The sequence below is a fragment of the Pristiophorus japonicus genome, chromosome 14 (assembly GCF_044704955.1).
Source record: "Pristiophorus japonicus isolate sPriJap1 chromosome 14, sPriJap1.hap1, whole genome shotgun sequence".
Classification (NCBI taxonomy): Eukaryota; Metazoa; Chordata; class Chondrichthyes; family Pristiophoridae; genus Pristiophorus; species Pristiophorus japonicus.
Window position 1 is genome coordinate 153736415 of NC_091990.1, and position 13866 is coordinate 153750280.

Consider the following 13866-nt stretch of genomic DNA (forward strand, 5'->3'; position numbering starts at 1 on the left):
CTCCTCTTTAACTTTCACCCCCAAAACTCCCGGCCTCCCGATTAACGCCTCCTGCAGCTGACAATGTTTTCTCCTGGCGATGCTGCCGGGGGCTTAACCGAAGTTCGGGTCTGGGGATGATACGCACGGCAATGACGTCATGATCTCCAGGCGAAGGAGATCTGGGCACAACGTTCTACCGCCGCCGCAAACCTCCCACCGGTTAACAGGAGTCGTTCATCTCGCCGCGCCCAGTCGGTATGTCGTTAGCTCCCCGTTATCGCCCCCTGGAGGCGATAATGTGCGGTGCTAAGGAGGCCAATTTCTAGGCCTGTGTCTTCTTCCTAATCTCTTCAAAGTCATAGAAAAATGATCCCAACAGATCATTATTGGAGGAGCTCAAAGAAGAACACAACAAACCAAATTAACAACTAATAGACTGATAAAAATAAAAGCAGAAATATCCGTCCTCGGCTCTAGAAGTCAATAAGCATGACTATAGGAGGAGCTTTCACAAGATTGGTGGAGGACAAACCCGTGTCATTGTGTAGGTGCTGAGGCATTATACGATGTGGGTGTGGGAGGTCATGCAAGGTGCATTCCTGATGGTTTCCCAATGCAAAAACTCAGGGGTGTGCTTAAGTGCATGATTTGCCCAGAACTAATCAAGATCAGACATGTTCCTATGGTGTGCGGAGGATGTAGAAGAAGAAACAATCCAGCCTGCTTGCAAATAATTCTGTCAGGATACAATCCTTCTTCATGCGCAATTGTAAAAATTCTATTCCTCAGTGAAACTAATACAGCCGATTCAAATCAATTTTGTAGTTTTTGGAAAAGTGTTGCAATTCGAAGAGCATATTATATTGCAACATATATATTGTAACTACATCCATAGGAGCATTGAAATCAATTTATGACAATTACAATATACAGAACACAAGTAAGCACATATTTTACACTGCTAGGCAGTAACCAGGCAGGGCAGATCGTGTGCTTTTTATAGAACTCACCTAATTTTCATTCCATTGGAATATTTTTAAACACTTGTAATAAATAGCACCATTGCAAAACAGTGGTTAGTGATAACGTCCTTAGATGAAAAACTCTACACTATCCCATAAAGCCTTTCACACCTCAAACAGCTAAAAATTAAATGGTGTAAGGCTGTAATCTATTTAAAATGTGCATACGCTCAAAATGTGTTGTAATCAGTGGAGAATTATTAATGGGTCTCCTGCAGCATTGCTCATGGCGAGTCACGGGCTATGCTGAAGTGTGTTGACGAAGGTGGGACCCCTAAAGTGCGATGGGAAGTAAATGAGATAAGAAATGGACTCTGACAGGAAGTATGCACTACATGCAAGAATCTGAAAATCTCAACTACCAACACTGTATCAAAACTGAAAAGTGAACAATGAATGGAACAAACCGATTGCCTGTTAAAGTCAGGCTGCCCAAAATCTTTCAAAGAATAATTGCAACATTGGTATTTAATATTATTATCTAGCTCTTTGAACTATTTATCCTTACCCATTCCCCCCTGAGTTACATAGCAAGAAATTGCATTTATATAGCACCTTTCATGTCTTCAGGATGTCTCAAAGTGCTTTGCTTGAGGGAGAAGGAAATAGAGGGTTATGTTGATAGAATTAGATGAGGAAAGGTGGGAGGAGGCTCAAGTGGCATAGACTGGTTGGGCCCAATGGCCTGTTTCTGTGTTGTATATTCGATATAATTCTATGTATATATTTTCAGTGTTGGTTGGTGGATAGATTTTGGCCTGGACACTTCAGAAAACTCTCCTGCACTTCAGGTTGCCATTTGGAGTGTCTCAGATTTTGTAAGGGTTGTAAATGAGTCATGGGTTATGGGGAGCAGGTAGGGAAGTGGAGTTGAGGTCAAAATCAGATGAGCCATGATCTTATTAAATGGCGGAGTGGGCTCGAGGGGCCGTGTGGCCTACTCCTGCTCCTATTTCTTATGTACTTATGTAAGACATGGATTCAGTATAGCCAGTGGCCGCCACTGAAAGGGTAAATTAATTTTTTTTAATTTTTAATTAATCCCGAATCCACAGCACTCCTGATGGTTGGGTTCAGCCCTATCCCACATTTCCCTTCCGCCCCCCTCCCCTCAGGACCTACAAGGGCCACTGTCAATGAGGCAGGGGGCCCAAAGTTCAATCCTTCAGTCGAGCGAGCTGCCTGTGGAAGCGCAACAGGCAGCGGCTCACAGCGATTATTTAGGTGAGGCCGGAAGACCAATTTCTCCTGATCCTCGGGCCTCTGTCTTTGATCACAGGGAGCATTCCATGCATCCATTTGCTGCTTGGAAACTGTATTACACTAATGTCTAGACCAACCTATGAAAGATGGGCAAGTAATCAGAAATGGATAACTCAATCCACTGTTTAATTAGACTCTTGGGGGGGGGGGGGCGGGGGGAAATTCAGTTGGTTAGCACCTCCCATTAGCGCCTGCAGAGGGCAGTAACGGGGCGCTGGTGCAGTGGTACCAGGACGAGGCATTGTGCCACCGGTACGAGGAACCGCCAGGGAATTTAATGCCAGGCAGATCGTGATGTCAGTGAGCATGCAATACTCACTGGGCGTCCCATCTACAACATTAATTTTCACCATCTATCTAATCGCCTCAACCAGACAGGGACAAAGAGAGGATGCGGGAAGCAGCCAATCGCTGGCTCCAGGAGCGTTATTTAGGGATCATGAGCAATGAGTCGCAACTGTCAAGTTTGTGGAGTTTCAGAGATTTCTTGTCAGTTTGAGATTGTGCGACAGTCTAATCCAGTAATTTTTAGGTTCTTTTGTATCAGAAGTGTTGTGGTAACTAAAAAGTTGCTACATTTATTCTTTAAAAATATCACTTGGTTACATTAATGGAGGCTGTAGTGGCAGACAACCTGGCCCTCCAGGATCTACGGTGGAGGGAGCGGAGGCAGCGAGAAAGACCGGAAGATATGGCCAGAGGGAGGAGGGCCATCAGGGCTCTCAACAGGAGGCCTTACCCTCTGAGGGTATTCAGGCAGCACCTCGCCTACCTTCAATTAAGCGAGGAGCAGTGTATTAGATGGCTCCGCATCACCAAGGTGGTGATCACGGAACTCTGCTACCTCCTCTAAACAAACCTCGAGCCTCACACTGGGTGACTTAAACCCCGGCTCCCTTTTGCTCACCACATGCCCATCATACCATCCCTGTGTCATGCCATATCGCAGCGCCCTCCTGGGTGCAAAAGTAAAATGAGAGACCCCAAAATATTGCAAACTCTATCAACAAATTTATGCATAAACATATCACTTTCATTCTAATAGCTAATGACACATGTGCCTGCCATAGTTGAATAACTGTCATTGTGTGCAAGGCGTTACACTCAAAGGGTGGACCAATATCAGGTGTGAGATGTGGGTGTGAGTGTTGGTAGTTAGAGATTGTTGCTGTGGGAGCGCTGGGGGTGTAGTGCTTTGGAAAGTGTGTGAAAACTATGGTACAGATGGCGGTATGTAGCATTTGTTGAAGCATTGAATCACCCTGACCACCAAACTGAGGTGGATCTGCCATGAGCACACCTGCTTCAGTCCTCCAGCTCCTTCTCCTTGATCTGCTTCTGCTTCTGCTTGCTGAGGCAGCTGCACAGCCAGCAATGTTGAGAATGAGGTCATCATGATCATAGGCAGTCCCTCGAAACGAGGAGGACTTACTTCGACGCCAAAAAGGAATGAATTTACAGGTGTTTCAATGAAGGACCTAACAGAATGAGGCACTATAGTATCAATTAACCTCCCCTTTAAGTTCGGGGAAAAGCCTGTGGATATACTTGTTTTGGAGGCAGTTCAGAGAAGGGTCACAAGGTTGATTCCGGAGATGAGGGGGTTGACTTATGAGGAAAGGTTGAGTAGGTTGGGCCTCTACTCATTGGAATTCCGAAGAATGAGAGGTGATCTTATCAAAACGTGTAAGATTATAAGGGGGCTTGACAAGTTGGATGCAGAGAGGATGTTTGCACTGATGGAGGAGACTAGAACTAGAGGGCATGATCTTAGAATAAGGGGCCGCCCATGTAAAACAGAGATGAGGAGAAATTTCTTCTCTCAGAGAGTTGTAAATCTGTGGAATTTGCTGCCTCAGAGAGCTGTGGAAGCTGGGACATTGAATAAATTTAAGACAGAAATAGACAGTTTCTTAAATGATAAGGGGATATGGGGAGCGGGCGGGGAAGTGGAGCCGAGTCCATGATCAGATCAGCGACGATCTTATTGAATGGTGGAGCAGGCTTGAGGGGCCGTATTGCCTTCTCCTGCTCCTATTTTTTATGTTCTTATGTAATGATGAGATAAAATCAGACTGCACCTGATATTGGTCCACCCTTTGCGTGTAATGCCATTGAGTTAAGCCTTTAAGACTTGATTTAGCACCCCAACCATTTCTTTGAGCAGTGAGAATGAATCTTGCTTGCAGTCCAAAGCATTAGCGCCTGCCGCTAATTCTCAAACTTTTCTAAAGATACCGTCCATTCCTGGGCTATAATGAACTTCTCGTACTTTGCATTTGCTTCTGATCAATAACTATTTAGGATCATCTGTTCACTAGTCTCATTCAAATTTTTAAGATGACATGTTTTCCAATTAAAGTTGCATTCAGACCCCTATTGTACGAGTAATGCTATTTCAACAGTGTAGCAAACTTTATCAAGTTTAAAGAAATAACAGTTGCCTTTCAGATAATCTTTCAAAGAAAGAGCTTACAGGGAATTAGGCTACAAAAAAATGTCACTGTGAAATCCAAGTCAGCAAATATTTATAATTAATATTAATGGCTGAAAATTCCAGCTTTGCCGGGTCCGTACAAAGTGTGCACGGACCCAGCGACGTCTCACAAATGCCGGTTTTCAGGGCGCGATGCACATGCACCAAAAGGCGGCCTTTCCGATCTGTCAAGATTTCTCCGTACAGATCCTCCACATCCCTGGGAGAAGGACATTGGTGCGGGAGAGACTGGGCTATTTGCCCAACTCATGCCCAGCGCATGTCCTTCAAGCTTTCATGCGTGATAAATGCAGGTAGCATAGCTTAATTTACCAGCCTAAGAGTTTTAAAACATATAAAAATTTAATTTAAACACGCATTTTTATATTAAAAACCCTGTCCATTAAGGTAAGTTTATTTTTAACACTATTAAAACACATTTAAAAATTTAAATAAATATTTAATTCCATTTAATTTCAATTAATTTTAAATATGTGAGGTGTTTTATTTATTTATCATGCTGTGTTTCGGTGTTTTCAGGGTTTTTCTCAATGATAGTAATGGGAGTCCGTACAAGCAGAGTTCTCATTTTTATCAATGAGAATGCTGCATAGTGATTGGTGGTCCAGGCCCATGTGACTCCAGCATGTACGTATGTACCTGAACGACATCTTCCCATGCGCTGTGCAGTGAATCTATGCCTCCGACCGGGACCACCAGGTACTTTCATGGATTTTTTTGGGATCAGAGGTGTTCATACAAAGGAAGCCTACGACCGCAATTTCCCCCCCAATAACATGACATCGAACATGAATGAATTGTCCATGGTTGTAATCAACATGGCTAAGTTAGAAGCATGAGGCAGAGTTATGATGTACACAAAGACAATCTTCCTACCTGATGAGGTCTAACGGCTGGTACTTGTACCACATGCCCCAACGAGCCCAACGCTCATAAAGCAAGTGTCGGTGATTAAGTGCGCCATGTGTTTTGATTGGATGCCTGCTCTTGTAGCTTCCCTGCACAGAAAAAGCATCGGTTAAGATTGCACGTGCAAATCCGTAGAAAGATCTCTCATAAATATGTATTAGATTATAACACAAGATATTATGTTAACAATGTTATGAAATACATATAGAACACATTGTGGTTCATCTTTAGACAAACGTTACCCACGATGAGGAAATGGCTTTTGTGGTGCATTGATGCACTACACTTGAAATGAACTAGTTTACACTGAACTGAATGAAACAAAAATAGATGCTAGCGTTGTCAAGCCTACGTTCTGATTAACTGTGAGAAAAGTAGATACACAATGCGATTTGACTGGCACTGATGAGATAGAAGGAAGAAGAATGTAGCAGCCAATAGGTTTTGACAGACAGTGCACTCAAGCTTGTACAAACACAAGAGAAAATGCACCACTAAAACCATGCACAACTTGAAAAGCACAGATTTGCTTAAGTAATGCAAAAGATAGCTAATCTGAATTATAAGAGAAAATAACAAAAACAGAAGAATGTTTAATTGAATCCAGGGACCAAAGGCTACTTCTCAAATCAAAGACGCTGGCACTTGAAGCAGGTGATAGGTCGGAGAAGTAATAAAGAGAGCAGCCCCTGCACGGAAAAGGCAAAGGAGGCATGTAGTGCTGACGTGTCTGGAGGATAGTATATACTCATAGAAACATAAGAACATAAGAAATAGGAGCAGGAGTAGGCCATTTGACCCCTCAAACCTGCTCTGCCATTTAATAAGACCAAGGCTGATCTGATCATGGACTCAGCTCCACTTCCCTGCCCGCTCCCCATAACCCTTTATTCTCTTATCTCTCAAAAATCTGTCCATCTCTGCTTTAAATATATTCAATGACCCAGCCTCCACAGCTCTCTGGGGAAGAGAATTCCATAGATTTGCAACCCTTTGAGAGAATAAATTCCTCCTCATCTCAGTTTTGAATAGCCGGCCCCTTATTCTGAGACTATGTCCCCTAGTTTTAGTTTCCACTATGAGTGGAAATATTCTCTCTGCATCCACCTTGTCAAGGATCCTCATTATCTTATATGTTTTGATAAGATCATTTCTCATTCTTCTGAACTCTAAAGAGTATAGATCCAACCTACTCAACCTATCTTCATAAGTCAACCCCCTCATCTCCAGAATCAACCTAGTGAACCTCCTCTGAACAGCCTCCAATGCAAGTATAACCTTCCTTAAATATGGAGACCAAAACTGTATGCAGTACTCCAGGTGTGGCCTCACCAATACCCTGTACAGTTGTAGCAGGACTTCTCTGCTTTTATACTCTATCCACCTTTCAATAATGGCCAACGTTCCATTTGCCTTCCTGATTATTTGCTGTACCTGCATACTAACTTTTTGTGTTTCATGCAGAAGGACCCCCGAGTCCCTCTGTACTGCAACACTTTGCAATTTTTCTCTATTTAAATTAAAATTTGCTTTTCTATTTTTTCTGCTGAAGTGGATAACCTCACATTTTCCCACATTATACTCCATCTACCAAATTTTTGCTTACTCACCTAGACTTTGCAGATTTTTTGTGTCCTCCTCACAATTTGCTCTCCCACCCATCTTTGTATCATCAACAAACTTGGCTATATTACACTCGGTCTCTTCATCTAAGTCATTAATGTAGATTGCAAATAGTTGAGGCTCCAGCAATGATCCCTGCGGCACCCTCCTAGTTACTGTTTGCCAATCGGAAAATGACCCATTTATCCTCTCTCTCTGTTTTCTGTTAGTTAGCCAATCCTCTATGCATGCTAATATATTATGCTAATATAGAAAGAAAGACTTATATTTATAAAGCACCTTTCACGACCACCGGATGTCTCAAAGCGCTTTACAGCCAATGAGGTAAATTTGGAATCTAGTCACTGTTGTAATGTGGGAAATGCGGCTGCCAATTTGCGCACAGCAAGCTCCCAAAACTGTAATGTCATAATGACCAGATAAACTGTTTTTGTTATGTGGTTCAGTGATAAATATTGGCCAAGACTCCCCTGCTCTTCTTCGAAATAGTCCCATGTGATCTTTTACGTCCACGTGAAGGGGTAGACGGGGCCTCGGTTTAATGTTTCATCTGAAAGACGGCACCTCCAACAGTGCAGCACTTCCTCAGGACTGCACTGGAATGCCAGCCTCGATTTATGTGCTCAATTTATGAGGTGCAACAAATTGTGCTATTTTCAAAGCTTAATTGCCACGGGCCAGGAAAGACTCAATGTGGAAAGACTGAACAGTGGAGAAAATTAAATTGTGGCTCAGGAAAATGGGGCGAGAGGAGAGGCAAGATTACTACAGACAGAAGTATATTTTTATGCTGAGCCAAGTCTCGTCATGTAATGAATTTACTCCCAGCCACAGGTTACTTATTGAGCAACTGTTGATTAACACGGCCATCAAATGTTACAATTATTGGAACGCAGAGATTTGGACAAATGCACATTTGCCAAAAAGTTCATATCCTCTCTCTTCTTCCCTCTTTAGACGATCGCCCATCTCTGCCATTAGTCTTGCTGATCGTCTAATATAGCTGGCAATAACTGCCGAAATGTGGTGGCATAAACTGCCGAATTTATGAAAAGGAGTAATCAAAACTTGAAGGGGATACATTTAGAATTTGCTCAACTAATCCTCAGCAGGCTAATTAGGGCCGGTTCTGATTTATATTTCCGATTTGATGATGTCACAAGATGTTCTCCCAATAGAGCAAGCAACATGCCAAATAAAATGTGACTGTGGACGGTTTTAGATCCAAGGAAAGAAATGCTTGCCAGCCTTATTTTGATTTAACAACTCAATTCAATAGTGTAGGCAATAATGTAAGTAGAAGACAGGAAATTATTGAGATTTACACAATTGTAATTTCTAGAAAATTAAATTACAAAAATATAATCACAGATTATACCTCACCGCAAAACAGCTTCTGCATTTTGATTAAATGTACTCGTGTGTGACTCAATGCAGAGCTGCTTTACCACATACACTCAGGACTCCCAATATCATTTAAGAGTATAGTACAGAGATTTCCTCTCACAATGGATTCTCAATCATGCCATTTTAAAGACATGAGTACTTTGCTGTGCTGCTTGAACTTTACATTTTAATTAGAGATTACTGAACTGAAGAGTCATCTCACCATGGCTGATTACTTCATGTTCGCCCATATGTTAGGTTTTAATAGCAACCATTTAAAATCAAAATCCTCGCGAGAGTAAATTCAGTTGGCAGCTCTGGTGCAGAAACGCGATTATGGGTTAAAAATTCATTAGCACCTAGTTTTAGGCACAAACTGAAAGGCTCGAGGCCGGCCCGAAATTGGGCTTCGTCTACTCAATCTTGAAAAGCCTGTTGTATCTTGCCCAGTTTAGCTAGATGAATTTCGGGCCATTGCCTTGCTGTGGTAAGCTATGGGCTCCTATTTGGATTTGAAAATATGCCATTTCTGTGCAACTTATCTATCACATTAGGCTTCTGGGTGGGTTAGAAAAGGAACATAAGAACATAAGAAATAGGAGCAGCAGTAGACCATTTTGCCGCTCGAGCCTGCTCCACCATTCAATAAGATTATGGGTGATCTGATCTTGGGCTCAACTTCACTTCTCTGCCTGGTCCCCATAAACCTTGCCTCTCTTATTCAAAAATCTGTCGATTTCCATCTTAAATATATTCAATGACCCAGCCTCCACAGCTCCCTGGGGTAGAGAATTCCAAAGATGCATGACCCTCTAACAGAAGAAATTCCTCATCTCCTTTTTAAATGGGCAACCCCTTATTCTGAAACTATGCCCCCTAGTTCTAGATTTGCCCATGAGGAGAAACATCCTCTCTGCATCTATCCTGTCAAGCCCCCTCAGAATCTTATATGTTCAATAAGATCACCTCTTAGTTGTCTAAACTCCAATAAGTATAAGCCCAACCTGATCAACCTTTCTTCATAAGACAACGCCTTCATTTCAGGAATCAACCTAGTGAACCTTCTCTGAACTGCCTCCAATACAAGTATATCCCTCCTTAAATAAGGAGACCAAAACTATACACAGTACTCCAGGTGTGGTCTCACCAATGCCCTGTGCAGTTTTAGCAGAACTTCCCTACTTTTATACTCTATCTCCCTTGCAATAAAGGCCAACATTCCATTTGCCTTCCTAATTACTTGCTTTACCTGCATGCTAACTGTAGTGTATGTAGGCACCTTTAGTAATGACTCCACGAGCAGGGTATGATGCTTAAACTGTGTAGACCTGTAATCCTTTATTTGCAGTTCCTGAGTGAGGACAACAAGCTGTGAGTTCCTTTTTATACTGGGTTACCTGCCATGTGCAGGTAACCCTTAGGTCTCCAGCAGCAGCACCCTCTGGTGTACAGGTAAGGTGTGTACAGTATAAGGGTACATTCAGTGTGGCATAACAGTGTTACAGACATCACACAGTGAACAGGCATGCATACACAACAATACTCCCCCCTTAGCTTTTTTCATATCCTTCTTGTGATGACCAGGGGAGGTGATCAGTGGTGGGCTATGGGAGGTTGTGGTGAGGGTTGTGTGGTTGCCAGGTGTGACCCCTGTGCTTGAGGCTGGCCTCGTACGTTTCCCCTCCCTCACACACAGACCAAGTAGGTGTCACTGTTGTGGGATCCCTCAGGGAGGTAGCCACGGCAGCAGTGGGTGGTGTGTATACACTGTGATGTGGGTAGTTGTGGGGTGGTGGGCAGGGCCACAAGACTGGGTGGGATCCTTGTCCACCAATTGGGATGAGGGTCAGGTCATCCCAGGGTTTGCCAGGGAAGCTGGAGGGTATTGGCCTCACGCTCCTGGTGTTGGCCTTGGTGGCCAGGGGTTGTAGGGCTGGTCTGGTGCAGGTTGCCATTGGTGTTGACTGGGCTGGCCATTGACCACTGTCCCTGTAGTGAGTCTGCTCCCACTGGCTGTGTGTGTGTCCTGCAAGGGACATCACATTCGTTCCAAAGGTCCAGGCTACATGGTCAGGTAGCCTGCTGGACCTGGGGGTCTCCCACAGGGAGATTCCATTGGCATTCGCATGGTCCCTGTAGGACCCAATGTCCTTTGGCAGTGTCCTACCGGTATACATGACACCTTGGCTCTGATCACACATAGTCGAGCCTGCATTATACACTCTAGTATTTGCATCACTTTTGGGTGTCCTGGTTTCAACAGATATGGTTACATTCAGCATTTCACATTCTCTATCATTATTGTTAAGCATAATAAACTTGTTCTTAACCTTACTGACACCTGCATTCATCTTATTAGTCACATTAGTTAAACCAGCATCACAATTCATTGTTACATGGCATACATTTTCATACTTGCACCCTTTAATTGCATCTTTAGCTTTAAAGTCCGTGTACTCAAATAGTTGAAACTTCCCCTTTAGATTTCTTTTGTTACCAGTCTCCTTTAAGGGAGCCTTCAAATCCGATTGACTGCTCGGTGTCACGTGATGCTCCTCCATGCTCACTCGTGGCATGGCAGCGGCCATTTTGATTACAAGTTTTTCTCCTCATGCTGCTGGTGCCTGCAGGTGGGCTGTGGTGGTCTTTTCTTCCACAGGGCCACTTCGCCTGATGTGGACCTGGTTCATCCAATTCCTGCCCAGCAGCGTGGGACTGTCTCCAGCTACAATCCACAGGGAGAGTTTGTTCAACACGCCGCCCTGGGAGACCTGGACGTCTATGTTGCCAACGATTGGGATTTTACCTTTGGTATAGGTGAGCAGCCTCGCCTGAACAGGAGACAGTTTTGGTCGATTGGCAGGATTTGTACAAATTTTTTCAAAGGTCATTTGGCTCATCACAGACTGGCTCACCTCTATGTCGATCTCCATAGAAACTGGAACCCCGTCGACGTCTACTTTCATCGTCCACGGAGAACTTTCGGTGGAGCAGGTATGATTTCCATATTCTTCTTCCAGGGGTTGAGCAACTTCACCTTCCTCTGTGTCGGAGCCCCGGTGATCAGCCAACTCATCAGAGACGCGGTGAGTTCAGCTTTTGCTGCACATCCTTTGAAGGTGCCTTTTCTCTTTGCATGCATAGTCTTTGTAGAGGCACTGGTGGGCCTGTGGTTTCTTCCACAGCACCAGCATGGGGCTAGCCGGTTTGCCCCATGTGGCCGAGTCAGGGTTGCGGGACTCGGGGCAGCGTTTCTGCCCTTAGAAGTATCAATGCGGTGCACTGCGCTTGTCAGTTTAGAGTCCCTTAGTGCTTCATTTAGGTGGTCGCCAAAGTCGCACGGTGCAGCCAGTCTTAAGTGTTCCAATCTTTCCACAAAAGCATCCCAATCTTCCCTATCGGTAAATTGCTGAAAGATGCTGAGATTCGACATGCTGAGCGTGTGGTTCGTAACCTCGTACTCCCGTCGCCTGTTGTAGTGTATGTAGGCACCTTTAGTAATGACTCCACGAGGCAGGGTATGATGCTTAAACTGTGTAGATCTGTAGTCCTTTATTTGCAGCTCCTGAGTGAGGACAACAAGCTGTGAGTTCCTTTTTATACTGGTTACCTGCAGTGTGCAGGTAACCCTTAGGTCTCCAGCAGCAGCACCCTCTGGTGTACAGGCAAGGTGTGTACCATGTCAGTGTTACAGACATCACACAGTAAACAGGCATGCATACACAACACTAACCTTTTGTGTTTCATGTACCAGGACCCCGCCGATCCCTCTGTACCGCAGCATTTTGTAATCTCTCTCCATTTAAATAATAATTTGCTTTTTTATTTTGCCTATCAAAGTGGATAACCTCTCATTTCCTCACATTATACTCCATCTGCCAAATTTTTGCTCACTCACTTAGCCTGTCAATATCCCTTTGCAGGTTTTTTGTGTCCTCCTTACAACTTGCTTTCCCACTTATCATCAGCAAATTTGGTTACATTACACTCGGTCCCTTCATCCAAGTCATTAATATAGATTGTAAATAGTTTGAGCCCTTAGCACTGATCCATGCGGCGCCCCACTAGTTGCAGTTTGCCAACGTGATAATGACTCATTTATCCCAACTCTCTGTTTTCTGTTAGTTAGCAAATCCTCTATCCATGCTAATATATTACCCCAACCCCTGAGCTCTTATCTTGTGCAGTAACCTTTTAAGTGGCATCTTATCGAATGCCTTCTGGAAATCATCCACTGGTTCCCTTTTATCCACCCTGCTCGTTACATCCTCAAAGAACTCCAGCAAATTTGTCAAAGATGATTTCCCTTTCATAAAACCTTTATTAAAGAAGATTCTTTATGCTTGAGCTTGTCCCCAATGCTGAAAACCACTCGCTGGTAGCAACTAAGCCAGTGTCATAATCCTAGGCCACGCTACAAGCCTCATTGGAGCTCTTTATTACGAGTAAATATTTTAGAAACAATGCAAAAAGTGACGAGTTAAAAATTAAATTTGCATTTTTTTCTCTTTGTTATATATGCAGACTATAGATATACTCTCTGTGTAGTCACTGTATAGTTGCATAAGATAGAGACTTGTTATCTGATGTACTTTCAATAACGTTTACACTGTGCATATACTATGCAGTCGTCAGAGTTGGCCTCCACTTCTGCAAAATATAACAGAGGCTGTCCACCAGAGGGCACTGCGGTGGGAGACCTGAGGGTCACCTGCATATTTATACAGGGCCCAGTATAAAAGGCTGCTCACCATGCTTGTGCCTCACTCTGGAGTTACAAATAAAGGACCAAGGTCACTACAGTTTGAGTACAACACATTGCCTCGTGGAGTCATTCATAAGTGCATTACAGACATAATTCTCTCTTTGATTGAAAGCTGCCTTGTGCAACATCCTAAAGGTGAGCTAATAATGGCTAGTTCTGGGCTCAATTTTCCCCAATCCCGCTTTTTGCCATATTGCCAGAATTACGCCCGTTTTTCTTGGCCCCAACTACTCCCAAAAAAAGTAGCAAGTTTCCCCATTTTATTTTTTTAAATTAGCGCCGCACACCTGTCCTGTAGCCTCAGGGGGTGGAGCCAAATGTCTGCTCTGAAAAAACGATGCCGCCCCTTCTGTGCATGCGCGCAAAAAAAGGACATTTTTGACACCTATAGGTGCGCATGCCCAGTACAGTTCCTAGTC

The 13866-nt window shown here is 43.7% G+C and overlaps 1 protein-coding gene across 1 annotated transcript in view; it reads right to left on the reverse strand.

The window, feature by feature from the left end:
* The window catches only part of ano3 (anoctamin 3), a 334095-nt gene that overhangs the window by 261747 nt on the left and 58482 nt on the right, over nucleotides 1–13866 (reverse strand). Inside the window, exon 8 of the mRNA XM_070898640.1 lies at nucleotides 5641–5762. Within this exon, the coding sequence (XP_070754741.1) occupies nucleotides 5641–5762 (122 nt within the window). The remainder of the gene's footprint in view (nucleotides 1–5640; nucleotides 5763–13866) is intronic.